Source organism: Notolabrus celidotus, chromosome 6, assembly GCF_009762535.1.
Source record: "Notolabrus celidotus isolate fNotCel1 chromosome 6, fNotCel1.pri, whole genome shotgun sequence".
Taxonomy (NCBI): domain Eukaryota; kingdom Metazoa; phylum Chordata; class Actinopteri; order Labriformes; family Labridae; genus Notolabrus; species Notolabrus celidotus.
Window position 1 is genome coordinate 39029868 of NC_048277.1, and position 20671 is coordinate 39050538.

General features: G+C 43.5%; 2 protein-coding genes across 2 annotated transcripts; both read left to right on the forward strand.

The window, feature by feature from the left end:
• Positions 1-3395: 3395 nt before the first annotated feature.
• On the forward strand, positions 3396-7229 carry pclaf (PCNA clamp associated factor). The gene is made up of 4 exons (XM_034686661.1): positions 3396-3568; positions 5007-5093; positions 5213-5393; positions 7085-7229. The coding sequence occupies exons 1-4, from the start codon at positions 3523-3525 to the stop codon at positions 7122-7124; spliced, it is 354 nt and encodes a 117-aa protein (XP_034542552.1). The 5' UTR covers positions 3396-3522; the 3' UTR covers positions 7125-7229.
• Positions 7230-8039: 810 nt separating this feature from the next.
• LOC117813781 (L-fucose kinase) lies at positions 8040-20194 on the forward strand. Its single transcript, XM_034684815.1, has 23 exons — positions 8040-8484; positions 9213-9364; positions 10260-10310; positions 10396-10521; positions 11422-11494; positions 11668-11765; positions 11844-11924; positions 12062-12181; positions 12265-12436; positions 12606-12712; positions 12787-12888; positions 12966-13139; positions 13830-13903; positions 14065-14420; positions 14985-15219; positions 15291-15457; positions 15611-15838; positions 15999-16142; positions 17102-17221; positions 17292-17479; positions 17651-17750; positions 18330-18553; positions 18755-20194. The coding sequence occupies exons 1-23, from the start codon at positions 8406-8408 to the stop codon at positions 18824-18826; spliced, it is 3243 nt and encodes a 1080-aa protein (XP_034540706.1). The 5' UTR covers positions 8040-8405; the 3' UTR covers positions 18827-20194.
• The last annotated feature ends 477 nt before the right edge of the window (positions 20195-20671 follow it).

Sequence of the window (20671 nt, forward strand, 5' to 3'; positions counted from 1 at the left end):
GAGGCGTTCAGGATCTCTACTCAGGGTGGTTTTATATTTCTGGGTCTTCAGCAGATTTACAGACTGACACTAAATCTTCTCTGTCAGAAAGTTTATGATCATTGAATCAAAGTTAAAGGATGAAAGCAGAGTAAGATCTCTCTTCAGGTTAATAAATATAAGAACTCTGATTCTCTTTTTCCTCTGTTGACATCAAATCAAGATCTGAGCTTCTCTGTGTCTAAACACTGAGCAGATAGAAACACACCTCCATCCTCCCATCCTCCCTCCCTCCTCCCTCCTCCCTCCTCCCTCCCTCCTCCCTCCATCAGGATACTGTTGGAGCTCCAGCAGGCCTGGGACACGGGGTGGCTGATGCTGTGAGGGTTGAACTGCTCCAGCGGCGCCATGGAAACAGCATCCCAGATCTTCACACAGTCTCCTGTGGACACCAGGCGGGTCACCTCATCCATGGCAACACCTACAGGGAAACACACACACACACACACACACACACACACACACACACACACACACACACACACACACACACACACACACACACACACACACACACAGTCAGCAACTCAAGAAAATCAATATTTATTTTGTGGGATGACGATGTGAATAAAATGTATGGATGAATGTCTAATGAGGGCTTCCTGAGAGACGCAGGTTTTATTCATTTATTTATCTATTTTATTGAATATTTAAAAATACACAAACATCTCAAAGAAGAAGAACAAAATCAGTTTCTTTAAATTAAGAAATTAAATAACATAAACAAAAGGAGCAAGGACAATATAATCCATAATTTACCATAATTTAAATCAACAATAATTTAGAAAAGTATTATTTAAATCTGGCTGGTGTTTTTATTTTATTTTAATTAAAATGTATCAGTATAATTAAATTATTAAAAATGTTATATATATATATATACATATATATATATATAAATGTTAAAATGAGTATTAATAATCTGTTTTCTTCCAAGTCGAGGGTGAGAAGTAGTAGAGTCCTGTTTCTAAGTGTTATGTCTCCTTTAGTTTCTTTATAACTCTTTACATTGAGCTGAGAGAGAGAGAGGACATGAAGGCAACAGGAGAGGATAGAAAGGTTTAAATAAGTTAGTGTTAATTTAACTCTGAATGATCTGATCATTACAATAAAGAGTTTAATTATTAATCAGAGAGGATCAGGTGGTCTGGACGGACAGCAGCTGACACTCTGTGATCTCAGGGGGAACATTAACTTCACTCAGTTTAATAAGTGGAATAAATAAACTCAGTTTAATAAGTGGAATAAATAAACTCAGTTTAATAAGTAGAATAAATAAACTCAGTTTAATAAGTGGAATAAATAAACTCAGTTTAATAAGTAGAATAAATAAACTCAGTTTAATAAGTAGAATAAATAAACTCAGTTTAATAAGGAGAATAAATAAACTCAGTTTAATAAGTGGAATAAATAAACTCAGATTAATAAGTGGAATAAATAAACTCAGTTGTCTCTAAAAGAAGAAGTTAAACCACAGATTGTATAAAATAGCTAAATTTAAACTCAGATCTGAGTTAAAGATGATAACATGAAGTCTGTTTCTATTTTAGGAACACATCGAGACCCAGCTGTTTTTAAAGTTACTAACGGCCTTAAAGTCACATTAAAGAGCTTCAAACTAACTCCAACATGTCAGGAAGAGTTTCTATATTTAAAGTTTCTCTCTAAAGGATTCAAACATACCGTGAGAGGAGGATTTATCACCGAGAAGTGTCGAAGCTGTTTTGTTTTCTGATCCTGGAGCTAATAAACCGCCACTACGGAGCGCAGCGAGGGACAAACAGGACAAACGCGCTTTTTCTCAGCTCCGTAGATGTAAATATTAAATTAAGTTTTAATATGAAACACGAGGGGCTGACATCAGGGAGAGCAAGCCAGCGGATTAAACAATTAATTTATTCTGAATTAATTTCACATTTAAATCTGTAAAATACTGATTTAACCTCTTATTACAAAACTCATTTAACTTAAAATCTTCACTGTTTTTGAAAAATATTAAAATACAAAAAAATAAACATAAACACTGGATTAAAACATAACTAGACATGCAGGACATGAAAAAAAATATATTAAAAAAATTAATATTAATATCAACTCATTTTTATTTATATTCACCTTTTATTCATTAAAGCCTGCAGCTCAAAGAGCTTCACAAAGAACAGACAGAAACAACAGCATGGGTAACAGAGGAGAGGAAAGGGATATAAAATACTTAAAAATAAAACCATGATGATCAAATCAATGCAATCAAATCATAAGAATAAAACAAATCATTATAATAAAATCAACAAATCAGATAAATACCAGAAAAATAAATATAAAAATAAGATATAATTTAATAAGAGAGAATAGAAGCACCAGACTAAATCCCTTTCTCACAGAGGTCTGGTGGAGTGATTTAGCTGGTTTCTCAGGACTGATTGAGTTCACCTGTGGGACTCTAAACAGCACAGGTGAACCAGTTGATCCTTCCTCACTTCACTTTGGTCATAAAAAGGTGTCTAATAATTATATTCTTATTTATCTGACATAAAAAGTTTGGAGAAATCTTGCTGAGAATATAAAAAGGCATTTGAAACACATGAAATGTAGAATGATTACACAAACAAATAAAAACATACTGATATAGAAAGGGATTGAACTTAATATAGGCAAGCATCTTCACAGAAGTTATTAGTTCTAAGTTAACAGCTTTAAAAGGAAAAATAGCACAAACAGTTTATGATATTTTGAAGAAACTTTCCCAATGAATTATAAAATGAAAACTGTTATGCCCTTGTAATTTTATTTTATGCTTTTAATAAATGTTTTATCTTATTTTATTTTATTTTGTTTCATATATTAAGTCCAGATCTGATTAAATGCACTTTAAGACATTGTCATCCATTTAAATGTTTCAAAATGATGTATTTAATTTAATTGATTTATTTTATTTATTTAAAGGGACAGTGCATATTAATGAACATTTCAGCGTAGCATCAATGTAAATATGCCAGTTAACCATAAGGCTAACGTGTGACCATGTTTTGTGTTGTTGTTTTCTTAAATTTGTACATTTGCAAGAAATGTTTAATAAAAAAAAGAATAATAACAAATACATTTTCAAAAAAGTACGACTTTAAAAATCATCAATTCAGACCCAACATAATAAATAAATTAAATAAAAAGGTTATAGTCTTTTTAAAAACTTAAATAACAGTTAATTTATATTTTATTGTGTTTATTCTGTGGTAGTTACAGTCTATGGGTAGTTCCCAGGTACTGATAAATCTGTGTTAAAGCCCCCTACCGATAGAGGGCAGCATCACGTCATCGCTTCCTGTAGTCTGCCTGGTACAATAAATCCGTAGAAGAAGAGAATCTCCCGCTCCTTCCGCTGGTCTTTTTAAACGGAGGCGGGAACTTCACTTCCTGTTCTCTCAGTCAGCTCCTCTCTGTTGTTCCAGAGTCTAAACCTCCACAGACTTTAAACACGCTGTCATCATGGTGAGGACTAAAGCCGACAGTGTCCCGGGGACTTACAGGAAAGGTACAGTAACATGTTTAAAGATCATTCTGTGATTTAAAGGTTTTAAAGGTGATTTAAAGAGAGGCAGGAGATACTATCATGGAGTCTGGAGGACTGGAGGTCTCTCAGATCAGCCAAGAGGAGCAGGCAGGGGAACACGGTTAATCAGAAGTATGTGGGTTTATGTGACTGAAATGTTTTAGATTATATTATAATTATCATATCTGGTGATTAATGAAACTTTAATCTGTTTTAATGAAAACAAACAAGACGTCCAAACATTCCCCTCCCGCCAACACGGGGGTGGGTTATCTGCCTATCTCCAGGAGAGGAAAGGGTTAATATAAACCATTAACATCTAATTAATTATTAAAACATTCAGTTATGTTTTAATAATCTCACCTTTTATAATGAGATGACATTAAACTCTTTTATAATCTGTGTTTCACTTTCTGTAAACTGGCGCCAGATTTTAGCGCCGTGGAGTCGCTTTGTGTGGAGAGGAACAAACCCTGTTTAAAGAATCACAGTTTATTAATTTACTGCTTAAAGTTTAATATTCAGACATTAATACATATATATGATTATATGTTCTTATCTCAGAGAGTCTCCTGGTGAACTCGGCTTACAGAAGTGTCACATTTAAGAACCTGAATTCACACTAAGTTCAGTTTTAGTTTCTTCAGATTGACTTTAAAGGTTCTTTGTGGCATACAACACATTAAAGGTGCAGTGAGCGTTTTTACACACTAATATATCTGTACACTGTCTCAAACCGGTTTCCTGTGAAGGTCATTTTCTCAGTTTGCTTTATTATTTGTTGTCATGTAGTTTTTCTGTCAGCCCTGATCTTAAACCTGTTCAGGTGTTTTTATCAGCTCAGAAATATATCCAAAGTCAAGTCCTCAATGTCAGCAGAAGATCTTCAGTAACTCATTCATGCCTTCATATCCTCCCGCCTCGATTACTGTGATTCCCTGCACACATGATTCTTTTATTGACCTTTAAAACACGACATGGACTCGCCCCTCTATATCTCTGAGCTTTTATCCCCCCCACAAACCTGGACGCAGTCTGAGATCCTCTGGCTGTGCTCAGTTAGCTGTTCCAAGGACCCGACTGAAAACCAAAGGGGACAGGTCTGTCTCAGTCAGGGCTCCTACTCTCTGGATCAGCCTGCCAGAGGAGATCAGACCTGCAGAGTCAGTCCCGTGTTTTATGTCATTACTGAAGACACACTTTTACAGGAAGGCTTTTATTGTGTGATTTTATTTAATTTAAGCTCTGATGTTAAGAGTCTGTTTTATAAGTTTGTATGTTTTTAAGCTTTTATTTCATTTTATTTTTAATCCTTTCATTTTGCTTTACACTTCATGTTTTATTGCTCACTGTAAATCACTTTACTTGTATTGAAAAGTGCTTTATAAATAAAGTGTTGTTGTTGTTCTTGTGTTTGCAGCTGTTGCAGCCTCTGCACCTCGCAAGTCTCTCGGCGCCAACTCAGCCAACGCCTCGGCCTCCTCCAGCAGCCAGTGCGCCACACCTGGTCAGCCCCAGCTCCCACACACACACCAGTGTATCACACCTGCGTATCACACCTGTGTATCACACCTGTGCAGCGAGCAGCTGAGTTAACCCTGATGTGGTGTTTTCTTTCATTCACAGCTAAGGGTAAGTACGCCGGTGGGAACCCCGTGTGTCCTCGTCCCACGCCGACCTGGCAGAAAGGAATCGGGGACTTCTTCGGCGGTCCCCCAAGGAAGCCGGAGAAGGAGAACCAGAGTCCCCAGGAGGTAGAGGATGGTGAAGAGGCCGGAGGAAGTGGCACCTCGAAGGCCAGCAGGAAGTATGTTAGCTTTCTTAATTATCACACTGAACAGAATCCTCACTGCTGGATATATTTTTAAAATCAATACTTAAATAAGGTTTCCTGAGAGTCAAGGTTTTTCAGGTGCACTTTCTTTTTGAGATGGTTCAGTTTGAGCAGACTCCGGGTCTCAGAGATCAGCAGTGTATCACTCATTAGTGTTTATTTGAAGAGTAAAAAAGGAACATGTAAGATGAGAGATGCCAAAAAAGCACAAATGATACAGAAGACATAATTCTACTTTATATAATCTGTCTTTAATAAGAGAGAAAGAAAGCAACTTTTGACGAATGCTCCTGTAAGGATTGTGTGGGGAAGATTTTTTCTGCAGTGATTTCTTTGAGCTGTAAAATACAAACAGAAAAATACCAGACGCCACATGAGGAGTAAATATTCTCTCTGAATAAGACACAAACAGAATTTAAAACTATATCATTGAGTTTAATAGTTTCCATGTAATTTTCTAACTTTAAGATCATTTTCAAAGTGTTTAGTTTATTCTCATAAAAAATATCCCTGTAGCTCTCTCAGTCAGATTTCCTGCAGCTCTGAGGGACTCACTTACTTCTTTATAATCAATAAGTGACTAATTGATGTGTCGCTCCAGAGACGAGTGTTGGTGCTGGAAGACTTAAATATTAAAGTGTTAAACTGCAGGTACAAAGCCCAGAGACCGTCTCATATTCCTTCACGCTTAGATTGAATTTTAATCTGACTTCATTGTTCCCAGATTTTAATTTTCATCTCTGTAATCAGAAGCTTTAAACTGAGTTTCTTTGTGTGTAGAAAACAGCAGATTGTCATTTATCAGGTGTGATATTTTGCATCAGAGGTGAATTCTAAGTGCTGGACAGAGTTATTGAACTGAAGCTGTTTGACACACTCTAGATAAACCTCCTGAAATCTGCTGCATGTGTGAATACACAAGGACTTTATGTGGAACTTTTTCAACCAGTCTCCTAAAGTAACATTTCTGTGAGGACTCAGGGTGAGACGACGTGAGAACACATCAGGGAAAATCACTGCAGGTAGGCGGGCGTGGCTGACGGCGTTTATATAATGTGAGCGTGTTTCACGACGCCATAAATCAACTCTGACTGAGAGCTTCTCACTGGAGCTTTAAGAAAAATCAGGAAATCAAAATGAGAAGTGTTTCCTGAAGTAATAAGAGAAACAATAGAAATGGAAAGATGTTAAGAACAAAGTAAATATGAAGAGATTGAACTTTTTAAAGCTCCAGTCAGAGACTTTAAGATCCTTTGTTGATCTCAGCCTGTGGACAGAGCATGTCTCTTTATCTTTGTCCTGATCTCTTCATGTACGCATGTCAACATATTCACACATGATCAAAACACGTCAACACTTTAACCCTTAGTGTCCCTGTAAGAGGTCGTGAGCCGACACACGAGCGCTTCAGGAAATCCATGAGAGTTCAAACCCAAAGGAGAGAGTAGAATCATGTTCAGGATGAGGACAGTGAGGATGTCTGCACATGTGTTTATCTACACTGCATTTATATAAACATAACAATAATTAAACTCTTATACTGGGACTGACAGAAGGTTCAGGTTTCACCCTGACACATGAGAGTTTAATTCTCTTTACAGTCTGATCCTGACTCTGGTCTGTGGAGTCCCTGATGAGGTCTCTTGTCATGTTTCTGTCCTCAGGTCCAGACCTCTGCCTGCTGAGGAAGAGGAAGATGAATAAAGATGATGATGAATGAATTCCTGAATATTTGTTGCCTGAGTGTCATTTCCATGTATATGTGTATATAATTTCTGTATAGTTCAATAAACCTTTTAATGTTTTTTACTAAGAGCTGTGTCATTGTTTTATCTGTTTATCATGAGTTATGTTTTCTACTTTTTTAAGACCTTTAACATTTAAAGTGAATTTTTCTTTAGTTGTGATCTTTGACAGAATAACAGAAAAAAAAAATGTATATATTTCTGATACGGTTTGATATGAAGAACAGTTTATAAAAGTCTAATAATGAAGGAGTTAGTGAAAGAAAATCACAACATGACGTAAAAACTTAGACTCCGCCCCCCTGGGACATCCAGGTACTCGATTTAATCGTGCTCTGTCAGAAAAACTACAATCCTGGAGAACAGCTGCTCTTTAAAGAGTTAAAAACCAACGGTGTTCTAAATCTCTCCTGAGAATCAAACTACATCCAAATAAACTCATAAAACTACAACCTAGCTCCCTGTTAGCTCCCAGTCAACTCCCTGTTAGCTCCCAGTCAACTCCCTGTTAGCTCCCTGTCAGCTCCCTGTCAACTCCCAGTTAGCTCCCTGTTAACTTCCTGTTAGCTCCCTGTCAACTCCCTGTTAGCTCCCTGTCAGCTCCCTGTTAGCTCCCTGTCAGCTCCCTGTTAGCTCCCTGTCAACTCCCTGTTAGCTCCCTGTCAACTCCCTATTAGCTCCCTGTCAACTCCCTGTTAGCTCCCTGTTAACTCCCAGTTAGCTCCCTGTTAACTCCCTGTTAACTCCCAGTTAGCTCCCTGTTAGCTCCCTGTTAGCTCCCTGTTAGCTTCCTGTCAGCTCCCTGTTAGCTCCCTGTTAACTCCCTGTTAGCTTCCTGTTATCTCCCTGTTAACTTCCTGTTAGCTCCCTGTTAGCTTCCTGTTAGCTCCCCGCCTCTCCGGTAGAGTCAAAGGTTAGAATCGAGCGCTCCAGTTTGTGTCCTACGGAAGCCCGCGCAGTCAGCCTCAGAGGGCGAACAGAGAGATAAAATGAAGGCAGGGTTTTATTTCCCTCAGTTTGGTCTCCTTGTCCCGGTCAACTCGTTTTAAACCGACCCCCCCTCCGCCGGTGAGTCTCTCCCGGGTCCGTTAATCCCGGTTCTCCCGGTGATCCCGCTCGGTTGACTCCGCCCTGCCTCGTGTGTGTCCGGTGTGTCCCGGGTCGCAGTGACCCCCCCTCCCCTCCTGGTCTTTAGTTAAATATGATCTTTAAAGTGTTGAAGGTTTGATCCTGGCTCAGGATGTCCCGCAGAGGGTTCTCATGGACCGTGGTGGTCCTGACCTGCCAGCACACAGACAGCGTGTACACCTTTCAGAGAGGTGAGGATCATCTGCTGCTCATATACGATCTTTGATCTAACGGTCAGTGTTACAGAGCCTGAAGGGAACAAAGAGAGGAACAAAGGACAGAGGGTTCACTCTGTGTCAAAATCTCAGGATCAAAATCCTCCTGACGTTTTAGACTGACTTCATATTTGACTTACAGACTTTAAATCATTATATTTATCAGCTGAATTACTTCTAAAGTATAATATTAATTTATTTATTCAAACAGCAAAATAACTCTTAAATACTGTAAACATGGACTCTACATTATTTACTGTAGTTTATTCAACATAATGTGAATAATCCCTAATCTAACTGATTTAAAAATAATTAGTTTGTTAAATTATTATGTAATAATATAAGTTAAAACACTATCAGTATATACAATCATTCAAATAAGCTCTAACTTTACCAGCAGCACATTTTAACACAACAATAAATTATATTTGTGCTTCAAATTCTAAATGCAGGTTATTAACTTGTCTTTAAACTGATATAAGTATTATTCTTATTGTTAAATAAATAGTACAAAATAATGTTGTGTTATTATAATGCAGTTTGGTGGGTTTCAAAGTCTGTTAGTGCAATAATTGAAAATAATAATGTAATAAGTGGCAACAGCAACTTTAAAAACAGTTAAATATTACAAATGTACAGGGATAATAACGTGTGTGTGTGTGTGTGTGTGTGTGTGTGTGTGTGTGTGTGTGTGTGTGTCACAGAGCTGGAGTTAAGGCAGCAGCGTGGCTCTCTCTCTCAGGGCGCGTTGGTTTTGACAGTGAGGGACCGTCAGGAGCCTCTGGGCAGCGGAGGAGCGACTCTGAACGCTCTGCTGGTCGCTGCTGAACACCTGAGCAGCCGAGCGGGACACACCGTGAGTAACTCACCTGTGACTGACTCACCTGTGACTGACTCACCTGTGACTGACTCACCTGGGACTGACTCACCTGTGACTGACTCACCTGTGACTGACTCACCTGGGACTGACTCAACTGGGACTGACTCACCTGTGACTGACTCACCTGGGACTGACTCACCTGGGACTGACTCACCTGGGACTGACTCACCTGGGACTGAATCACCTGTGACTGACTCACCTGGGACTGACTCATCTGTGACTGACTCACCTGGGACTGACTCACCTGGAACTGACTCACCTGGGCTTTGATTAGTACAACTTTTACTTCCTCTTAAGGTAAAAGGTGAGATGAAGAGCAAAGAGGTTCACTTTTTTATCAGGTTGAACAAAAACAAAAAAAGGTAGACATCAAATCTTCTTATTTGAGAAGTTTGAACCAACAAATATCTGATTACAGAAACATCCAGAAATGATATAAAGTCAGGTAATGCTCTGAAACCTCAAATATGTTCTCAGTGCAAGAAACTGTTGAAGAATCTGGGACATATTTTCTAGTTCTGATGATACAGCTTCAGATCTGACAGGTGTTGACAGGTGTCTTAGAGCGCTCACTGCTGCTCTGAGGAGGGAAATGTGAGGAGAGATTATTTGAATCTGTCTCTCACTGATGGGATGGGTATCTGACGGAGGAGCTAAGAAGGAAGTGAAGGATGCATGGCTGCAGCTTCAGAGACTTTAGACGTAGCTCTTGTACTGGAATGTTTTAGACTCATGAGGGTAAACTCTATCTGGATCTAAATATTTAAAAAGAAGACTCACTCTTACAAACACTGGATTAACCCTTTAGAGCAGAACTCAGTCAGTGTGTTCACTCTTGAGCTGCAGCCCTCCTGATGTGTTCGTCTCTCAGGTGGTGACCGCAGACGTCCTGGACGATGCTCACATCCTCATCCTGCACACGGTGAGTCCAGCAGCAGCAGCAGCATGTTTCTGACCTGCAGGTGTAGTTAGGTGTTCTTCACTGTGTGTGTGTGTGTGTCCTGCAGGGCCGAGACTTCCCCTGGAGCTCCTGCAGCCGAGCGTTCTGCTGGCTGCCTGCAGAGAAACCGGACCAGAGGGTGCAGGCTCCGGTCTGCTGCCTGGACCTGCTGCTGGACTGCCTCACGCACCAGGTCTGACTCTGCAGCAGTGACCAGTTTCCTCTTTGATCAGCTGTTAGAGAGAGAACTGTAGATCTGCAGAGAGGGAGCTCCATCTGTAGATCTGTAGAGAGGGAGCTCCACCTGTAGATCTGTAGAGAGGGAGCTCCATCTGTAGATCTGTAGAGAGGGAGCTCCATCTGTAGATCTGTAGAGAGGGAGCTCCATCTGTAGATCTGTAGATCTGTAGAGAGGGAGCTCCATCTGTAGATCTGTAGAGAGGGGGCTCCATCTGTAGATCTGTAGAGAGGGAGCTCCATCTGTAGATCTATAGATCTGTAGAGAGGGGGCTCCATCTGTAGATCTGTAGAGAGGGAGCTCCATCTGTAGATCTATAGATCTGTAGAGAGGGAGCTCCATCTGTAGATCTGTAGAGAGGGAGCTCCATCTGTAGATCTATAGATCTGTAGAGAGGGAGCTCCATCTGTAGATCTGTAGAGAGGGAGCTCCATCTGTAGATCTATAGATCTGTAGAGAGGGAGCTCCATCTGTAGATCTGTAGATCTGTAGAGAGGGAGCTCCATCTGTAGATCTGTAGATCTGTAGATCTGTAGAGAGGGAGCTCCATCTGTAGATCTGTAGATCTGTAGATCTGTAGAGAGGGAGCTCCATCTGTAGATCTGTAGATCTGTAGATCTGTAGAGAGGGAGCTCCATCTGTAGATCTGTAGATCTGTAGATCTGTAGAGAGGGAGCTCCATCTGTAGATCTGTAGATCTATAGATCTGTAGAGAGGGAGCTCCATCTGTAGATCTGTAGATCTGTAGATCTGTAGAGAGGGAGCTCCATCTGTAGATCTATAGATCTGTAGAGAGGGAGCTCCATCTGTGACGATGAGTTTTCCAAACGTGTTGTTTTTCCTTGGATTGGTCAGATCTGTCCGGGGTCTCCTCCGGGTGTTTGGGTCTGCAGCACCGACATGATCCTCTCCATCCCCCCGGACTTCGGTTAGTGTCTCTCTTCGTGTGAGGAACTCTCAGTTTGTGTTGAGTTTGGCGCCCCCTGTGGACAAAGCTGTTACTGTTTCTCTTTACCCTCAGAGTGGAGTATTTGCTGTGATGTCATTTAATATGCAGCATGAATAATCAGAGAGTAATGGTGACTTCCTGTTGTGTGTTAGTTTTGTCCTGGGAGGGTTTCTCTGGCGTTCGTGTGTTGGCGTTACCGGGCGACGTCTCCTACGCAGCCGACCACGGCGTCTACCTGTCCGACCTGCAGGTGCGTCCTCTGTTTCACTCAGACGTGATAGAAACAGTCACAGCGTGGGGTTAAAGGTGCGTTTGTTTCGTCTCACAGGGTCAGGTGAAGGATATCGTCTACAAGGGAACCAAGGAGCAGATTCAAAAAGCTGTGATGCATGATGGGAAAGTTCCACTGGTGAGCTACGTTTAGATTTTCAGCTTCTCTGATGTAACTTCTTAAAATTGAAGAAAGCAGCGTTCACTTTAAAAAGTCACAGACTGCTCCTTTAATGCTGCAGACTCATTAGACTCCGTCTGCTGGTCTGCGTTCAGGTGTCGGGTCCGGTCTTCTTCAGCAGGTCTGTTTCAGAGAAGCTGCTGCAGACTCACGTCACTCCTCCTCTGGACGGGTGCACCTACCTGGGTCTGGACTCTGGAGCTCCGCCCCTCCAGGTACCCGAGCCTCCAATCAGCCGTGTCATTGGTCGACAGTCAGAAAGCACATCGTTAAATCTCCTCCTCCTCCTCCTCCTCAGATCTCTCTGTTCCTCGACATGCTGAAGTGTCTCTGCTCAGACCTGAGTCAGGATCAGTTTGTGAGCGAGGAGAGACCGGGGTGCAGTTCTGCTTTGGGGCCACAGGGGGCGGCAGTGAGGAGCGGCAGGACGGAGCTGTGGAAGATCCTGAGAGGAGCGCCGCTCACGCTGGGTGGGTGTTTTACTCTCTGACGTCCAGCAGGGGGCGACTCCTCCATCAGAGTTTGTCCCATCTGTTAACATGGAGGAGGCGGGGCTTATGACCTGTACTGGGGGCGCTCTGAGGGATTCAACTTCACTGCAGAGACCCTCACCTGACACTGTCCTCCTCTTCTTCACAGCGTACGTCCCCGGCGGTCGCTACGACTACCTGACTCTGTCCGGGAAGCAGCACGTGTCTCGTCTGAGCCGTGATTGGTCGGATCGAAGCACTCTGTCGCACATCCAGGTGACTTCCTGTTCCTCAGCATCAGGTCGCCTCTCTGAAGTCTGACCCGCGTTAACGTCTCTGTTTCCTCTCAGAGGGAGAGCGAGGCGAGCCGCGGAGGTCGGGTGATCAACAGCATCCTGGAGGGGGACGTCTCTGTGGCGAGCGGCGCGGTGGTGCAGCACTGCCACCTACAGGTCAGGAGGCGTCACTGCAACGTGTTAACACAGCTTCACAGTCTGGGCTCTGTCGTGACCTTTGACCTCTCCTCCAGGGTCCCTTCAGAGTCCCATCAGGGTGTCTGCTGTCGGGTCTCGAGGCGTCCACGTCTCAGAGCGCCAGGCAGCTGAAACTGGCTGATGATGTCATCATTCAGGGACACCGCATCGAGCTGGGCGAGCTGAAGCTGAGCGTGTTCTCAGTGATGGGAGCGCAGGACGAGCTGCAGGTACCTAGACCAGGACCTCGACAGAGGCTGAGACCGAGAACAAGACAGAGACCGGGACCGGGACCGAGACCAGGACAGAGACAGAGACAGAGACCCAGACCCAGACCCCGACCCCGACCGAGACAGATGACAAAGTCTGGATCAATAAACGGACGAAAACTGAATGTTTAGAAAGATTAAGTGATTCCTCCTCCTCCTCCTCCTCTTCCTCTCCCTGTTCCTCCTCCTCTTCCTCTTCCTCTCCCTCTCCCTCTTCCTCTTCCTCTCCCTGTTCCTCCTCCTCCTCCTCTTCCTCTCCCTGTTCCTCCTCCTCTTCCTCTTCCTCTTCCTGTTCCTCCTCCTCTTCCTCTCCCTGTTCCTCCTCCTCTTCCTGTTCCTCCTCCTCCTCTTCCTCCTCCTCCTCCTCTTCCTCTCCCTGTTCCTCCTCCTCTTCCTCTTCCTGTTCCTCCTCCTCCTCTTCCTCTTCCTCCTCCTCCTCCTCTTCCTCTTCCTGTTCCTCCTCTTCCTCTTCCTCCTCCTCCTCCTCTTCCTCTCCCTGTTCCTCCTCCTCCTCTTCCTCTTCCTGTTCCTCCTCCTCTTCCTCTCCCTGTTCCTCCTCCTCTTCCTCTTCCTGTTCCTCCTCCTCTTCCTCTTCCTCTCCCTGTTCCTCCTCCTCCTCTTCCTCTTCCTCCTCCTCCTCCTCTTTCTCAGGTCTCCTCTGATGACAGCAGCGCCTCCTTCCTGAATCAAACCTGGACCTCCTTCTTCAGCAGAACAGGAATCCAGTAAGATCCAGGACCCGGTTCTTTAAAGTGATCTGATACCTGAAGAGATCAGAAGTCACGTGGTGTTGTTTTGTCTCCTCCTCCTCCTCTTCCTCTCCTCTTCCTCCTCTTCCTCTCCTCCTCTCCTCTTCCTCCTCTTCCTCTTCCTCTCCTCCTCTCAGGTCTGAGGACTTGTGGGCCCGGGGAGAGCATCGCTCCCTCCTGGAGGCCCGCCTCTTCCCGGTCCTCCACCCCAGAGGGGGCGCTGTGGGTCTGGAGGGAGGTGTGGGGTGGCTGCTGGGCGGGGCCGGCTGTCTGAGGAGGTGGAGGGAGGCGTGGAGGCTCTCTCTGAAGGAGGTGATGACGCTCACTCACCAGGAGGCGGAGCTTCAGTGGAGGGAGGAGCTGTTGTTCCTGGCGGGGAGGAGGAGAGTGAGAGACGCTCTGAGGAGGCGCTCAGACGTCTGCCTGCTGCCGAGCTTCAGAGCCGCCGTGATGGGCGGCCAGCAGGGGGCGCTGCTGCAGACGCTGGACTGCAGTGAGTCTGACCTTCACTTTCCTCTCCTCCTCCTCTTCCTTCTTCTTCTTCTCCTCCACTTAATCTTTTTCCTAGATCTCCTTGTTCTTGTTTCCTCCTCTCTTTCCTTCCCCTCTGTTGATCCCTCTCCTCCCCTCCTTCTTCCTTTTCCTATTCCTCCTCCTCCTTTCTTTTCCTTCCTCCTTGTTCTCTTCTTCTGCATCTTGTTGATCTTTAACTCCTCTTTCCTTCTCCTCCATTTCTTTTTCATCTCCTCCTCCTTTCCTACCACTTCTTCACATCTTTTACCCCTCTCTCCTATTCTAGTTCCCTCTCTTCCTCCTTCCTTATTCTCTCCATCCCTCCTTTTCCTTCTTCTTCTGCTCCTTCCTTCTCCTTCTGTTTCCTTTCCTACTCCTATCTCTAGTTTCTTCTTTTCCCCCTTCCTTATTCTCTCCATCCCCCTCTTCTCCTCCTCTGCTCCCTTGTTTCCTCCTCCTCTTGCTGTCCCACCTCCTACTTCTTTACCTCCTCCTCCTCTTTTCTTTATCCTTTCTAACTCTGTCTCTCCTCCTCTGTTCTCAGTTGCAGCAGGAGGTGGGGATCAGGGGGCGGAGTCAGGGGCGGAGCTCGGCGTGGCGGCTCGTTGCCTCTCCTGCATCGCCGACGTGTTGGTGTGCATGGCGGGAGGAAAAGGCGGCCTGAGGAGCGGACCGGCTGCCAACGAGGCCTGGAGCTCCGCCTACTTCCTGTTGGAGGAGGGTGACCTGAGGGGCGGAGTCAAAGCCCTGGCTGATCAGAGAGCTCATTGGCTGAGCAGGTGAGCGTCAGTCTGCGTTCACTTTGAGCTCCTGCAGGTGTAGACGCTGATCTCTGTGTCGCCCCCTACAGGCCGGACCTGCTGGTTCGAGCGGCGCGGCACTACGAGGGAGCCGGACAGGTGCTGCTACGACAAGCTGTGATGTCATCGCAAAGGTTCATTTCTATTGGACAGGGAGAGGTCCCGCCCATCGAGGAGTGGCAGGAAGTGGAGTGTCCGGCGAGACTGGACCTCGCAGGTGAGAAGATTTATCCGTCCTCAAACTTCTTCATGCTAACATCACAGCGCTAACTCTCTGACGGTTTCATTCTGTCGTTACTTTAAACGTTTAAATCGCTGAACGCCGAATCATCGCCGAATCATCGCCGAATAAAGAGCGTTTGTGTTTCAGGCGGCTGGAGCGACACGCCGCCCATCGCCTTCGAACACGGCGGCTCCGTCACAAACGTTTCCGTTAAGGTGGATGGGAAGCGTCCTATTGGTGCCCGGGCCCGTCGCATCACAGAGCCCCGCCTCCTGCTGGTCAGCTACACGGGGGGGCGGGACAGTGAGGTTTCCACGGAGACGGCGTGTAACAACCTGGACGACCTGAGAGACTACTGTCAGCCTCACGCACCGGGTACGAGAGATTCACACCTTACAGATCAGCAGGTAACAGAAGAGACCCTAATGTGTGTGTGTGTGTGTGTGTGTGTGTGTGTGTGTGTGTGTGTGTGTGTGTGTGTGTGTGTGTGTGTGTGTGTGCGTGTGTGTGTGTGTGCGTGCGTGTGTCGTCACAGGAGCCCTGCTGAAGGCCGTGTGTGTGTGCAGCGGTCTGGTGTCTCTCTCCTCCCAGCATGCTCTGGGGGATCAGCTGATGCAGCGATGGGGAGGAGGGGTGGAGCTTCACAGCTGGTCGGTGCTGCCCACCGGGTCCGGACTGGGTGAGTGAAACAGAGGGAGATAGCGCTTAGCTTAGCATAGAGACGACAAACAGGCAAACTAGCTTACCTCAAGGGACAGGAGCTAACTTAGCTTAGCATAATGACTGAAAAAACTGCTTAAAGAAAACACAGAAACTGGGAAACAGTTCATCAGTCTGTAAACTTAGCTTAGCCTAGCATAAAAAAAATGTAAACAGGAAGTCTTTAAACTTAGCTTAGCATAACAAATGTAAACAGGAAGTCTTTAAACTTAGCTTAGCATAAAAAATGGAATCAGGAAGTCTTTAAACTTAGCTTAGCATAACAAATGTAAACAGGAAGTCTTTAAACTTAGCTTAGCATAACAAATGGAAACAGGAAGTCTTTAAACTTAGCTTAGCATAACAAATGTAAACAGGAAGTCTTTAAACTTAGCTTAGCATAAAAAATGGAAACAGGAAGTCTTTAAACTTAGCTTAGCTGATCTAAACATGTAGTATAGATACTTTGAAAAAGCTATCTTAGCTTAGCATGTAGACTTGATACGGTGGGAAGTAGCTAGCTTAGCATAGCCAAGTATGAATTCTGAGAACAACCAGCTGCAGCTTCTTTAGCTACGGGAACATTCCTGAAACACAGGGTCAACAGTTAGCTTTGGTTAGCATGGATTCTGGAAACAAAAGGGGAAAAGCTAACTTGGCTTAGCATTGATTCAAGTAATAAGTTGGCAACTGCTAATTTAGCTTAGCATAAATTATGAAAACAAAGGAGGCACAGCTAATTTAGCTTAGCATTCTTGGCTCGAGGTAAACAGCTAGCCTAGCTTAGTCCAAAGTTAGCTGAACTGGATGAACACTCTCAGAGATCTTCTCTGTGACAGAGCGTTTTTGTAGTTCTTATGTTTTCACTGAAGTAAAGGTTTGTGTGATTCCTGGAGCTGGAGGTCAGAGGTCAGAGGCTGATCCTCTCTCGTCCTGCAGGTACCAGCAGTATCCTGGCGGGGGCGCTGCTGGCTGCGGTCTACAGGTGCACCGGTCAAACCTACAACACAGACTCCCTGATCCACGCCGTGCTGTACCTCGAACAGATCCTGACCACAGGTGGGTCTGCAGGTTTCACCTCAAAGCTTCTTTGAGTTAGGGACCGGAGTCTGAACTTCTCCTCCTGCAGGCGGAGGCTGGCAGGACCAGGTCGGGGGTCTGGTGGGTGGAGTGAAGGTGGGTCGATCCAGGGCGTCTCTGCCCCTGCAGGTAGAGGTGGAACGTCTCCGTCTTCCTCAGGACTTCCTGGTTTCTCTGGAGCAGCACCTCCTGCTGGTCTACACGGGGAAGACACGCCTGGCTCGCAACCTGCTGCAGGTCGGTCTCTCTGAGTTCCTCCGTCTGTGGAGACCTTTTTAAACATTCACACACCCATACACTAAGTGGATGTTAATAACAATGATGAAGATGATGAAGATGATGATGAAGATGAAGATGATGAAGATGATGAAGAAGATGATGAAGATGTGTGTGTGTTATGTTCTGCAGGATGTGGTTCGGAGCTGGTACAGCCGTCTGCCTGCGATGGTCCAGAACGCTCAGCAGCTGGTGGCTAACTCAGAGGAGTGCGCCGCGGCGTGTTCAGACGGTGAGACCGTTAAAGATTAATAAAAAAGATAATAATAATAAATCAAATAATTTTGTTGATGTTCTTCTAATAAATAAAAATATAAAGAGTTGAATAAATCATTAAATATAACAGTCATAATTAAATTAAATTGAATAATTGTAATAAAAATAAGAAAACAATGAGAGTAATAATTCTAATAATAATAAAAGTAACAGTCAAAATATTATATTTTTTATATTTTTAAATTCCAATTGTTTTAGGGGTTAATATACATTTAATTTCACATAAATAAAAATAATGTTTTTTTATTTTTTTTATTTTTTTTATTAATTTCCACATTTTTGCATTTTCCATTTTCACAAAGGTAAAAAGTAAATATTTGAACAGATTAAATTATTATTTTTGTACTGGTCTAAATGTAAATTCAACATGTTTGGCTGAGGCTGTTATTTTAATTTCAACTTTCAACATTTGTTTGATGAATATTTATTTAATATGGAGACAGAAACATCAGGATATCTAAACTCCATCTCCACTCACATCCTACATCTCCCAGAATCCCTCAGTGTGATCTAAATAAGCCCCTCCCCCCCTCAGGCTCTCTGTCCCGGCTCGGTGCGTGTCTGGACCGCTCCTGGCAGCAGAAGAAGCTGATGGCTCCTGGATGTGAGCCGGCCTCAGTGAGGGCCATGATGGAGGCCTTGAGGCCGCTGGTCCTGGGTCAGAGCCTGGCCGGGGCCGGAGGCGGGGGCTTCCTGTACCTGCTGACCCGGGAGCCTCGACAGCAGGAGGCGGTGCTTCAGGTCCTCCACAACACAGCGGTAAGCTTTACCAGGTCCACATCGATCCAGGTCTTTGTGGGTTCATGTTTCTACCACAGGTGAGATGTGGAGATGTGGAGCTCCCCCTGGTGGCAGGCTGCAGTGTAGCTCTTAAGCTCCGCCTCCTCCATGTTAACAGATGGGACAGATTCTAAAAACTAGTATTAATAACTGTCTGTGGGGATCTTTGGTTTCTTTCAGGGTCTTGGAGACTTCAGTGTGCACTCAGTGGAGCTCGACATGGTCGGCATTCAAGTCCTGTCTCCATCCTGAAGACGACACGGGACACGAGACACGGGACATGAGACATGAGACTCTGGACATGAGACTCTGGACAGGAGCTGAGGAACAAACTGCTCAGATTAAACCAAACGCAGTATTTATATTTTATTTAAATCTGAAAAGTAAAATAATCAGTTTCTTTAAAGTCATTTTAATCAGTGAAATATCTTCCACATTATCAGCTGTAAACATGACATCAGCACTTTAATGATTTAACATTAATGTTTCTCTAACATTATATTTAGAGTATTATATTTCCTGTATTTTAATGAAGTGATGGATTTGTCTCTGATCTTTAATAATGAATGTAAACATTGATCAGTGTTGAATCATCAGTATTAGGTCATGATCCGGGCCTGTGTTCATTCTGTGCAGGAACAATGCAAATCAACATTTTCAGCACTGAGCTTCAGCTAGTTTTTGATGCTAAGCTAACAGTTTCCTGGTCTGCTGCTGATGCTAATGCTAATGCTACGACGTGATGTCTGCGTTTAAAGTCTGTTGAATGAATGTGGATCAGTCTCTATCAGACTAACAGACTCTGAGAGAGGCAGAAGGGGGACGTTAGTGGGCAGAGAGTTCTCCTGTAAGGGTCTAGCTTGTGAAGGACTTCTTAAGACCAGCAGAGACCGCTGTCTGTACCTGTTTTATCATAAACTCATCCTGACTGTAGTGATGGGACCACATGCCTTAGTTCAGTCCTTTGGGTCTGACTCTGCAGAGCTAGCATGAGTCGACCTGATCAGCTCCACAGAGGGGGGACCAGTCTGTGTTCTCACACTGAGACAGCCTGACATCATGGATCACTTTGATCCACCACAAGAACCAAGAACCTCACCTGCAGCACATCCACACATTCATTTAGACTTCACAGGGTTTTAAAGTCACAGAAGTATTTTGAAGTTTCTGAAGGAGTCTTATTGTTTTATTATTTTTAATGTAGATGTTTTATTTTCTGAAAATTGTTAAGTGTTAAATCAAGAATAAGAATCTGTGTTAACGTCGGTCAGAGGAGAGAGGACACTGATTCTGTTTTTTAAGTGTTGAATATAAAATCTGAATTTAAGGAAAAGGTGAAAATTCTGAGAAAATGTTTAAAAATTTAATATTTAATTCAGAATTCTTAAAATAATTATATACATACTTTTTTTCCCCGCAGACATTAATTTTTTTTTTTTATTTAATTCAGAATTATTTTTGAATTAAAAAATAATAATAATTCAGACTTTTTGTTTTTCTGACTTTAATTTAAAAAATGTTTGAAAAGATAATAAAAATAAAAAGAATGTTGAATATAATTTCTGAATTTAAGGAAAAAAATTCAAAAATTTGAGATTTCATTCAGAATTCTTTCAGATTAAAAAAAAAAAGAGAGAGAAAAATAATTCAGAGCGAAAAAAAAGACTAATTTTAAAAATTGTGAAAAAGGTGAGAATTAAAAAAAAATATTAATAACTTCGTCTGACCATAAAAAAATGTTGGTGGCCCAAATCCTCTTCTGTACTGATAAGAGTAAGAGCCAGCTGTGTTGTAATTAGAGAGTGTGTGTGTGTGTGTGTGTGTGTGTGTGTGTGTGTGTGTGTGTGTGTGTGTGTGTGTGTGTGTGTGTGTGTGTGTGTGTGTGTGTGTGTGTTATGATTATGGAAGTTATGTAATTTCTAAATAAAATCAAATTTTTAAATCAAACTGGTTTCAAACATCTTGATTTGTGTTTCAGATAGAGGCCCGGTCTCTGTTCACCTGCAGAGAGCACCAGGCCTTTATTTGAGGCAGGCTTGTGTTTGAAGCTGTTTTACACCAAACTCTTTGACGCTTCCCTTAAAATTTCAGTCTGAG

Excerpts from the sequence above, each read along its gene's own strand:
- pclaf (XM_034686661.1), top strand. The coding sequence starts at position 3,523 with ATGGTGAGGACTAAAGCCGACAGTGTCCCGGGGACTTACAGGAAAG. Across the intron at positions 3,569-5,006 it reads CCCGGGGACTTACAGGAAAG|CTGTTGCAGCCTCTGCACCT; the intron begins GTACAGTAACAT and ends TTGTGTTTGCAG. Across the intron at positions 5,094-5,212 it reads CAGCCAGTGCGCCACACCTG|CTAAGGGTAAGTACGCCGGT; the intron begins GTCAGCCCCAGC and ends TTTCATTCACAG.
- LOC117813781 (XM_034684815.1), top strand. The coding sequence starts at position 8,406 with ATGTCCCGCAGAGGGTTCTCATGGACCGTGGTGGTCCTGACCTGCCAG. Across the intron at positions 11,766-11,843 it reads TCTACCTGTCCGACCTGCAG|GGTCAGGTGAAGGATATCGT; the intron begins GTGCGTCCTCTG and ends TTCGTCTCACAG. Across the intron at positions 12,889-12,965 it reads TGCAGCACTGCCACCTACAG|GGTCCCTTCAGAGTCCCATC; the intron begins GTCAGGAGGCGT and ends CCTCTCCTCCAG.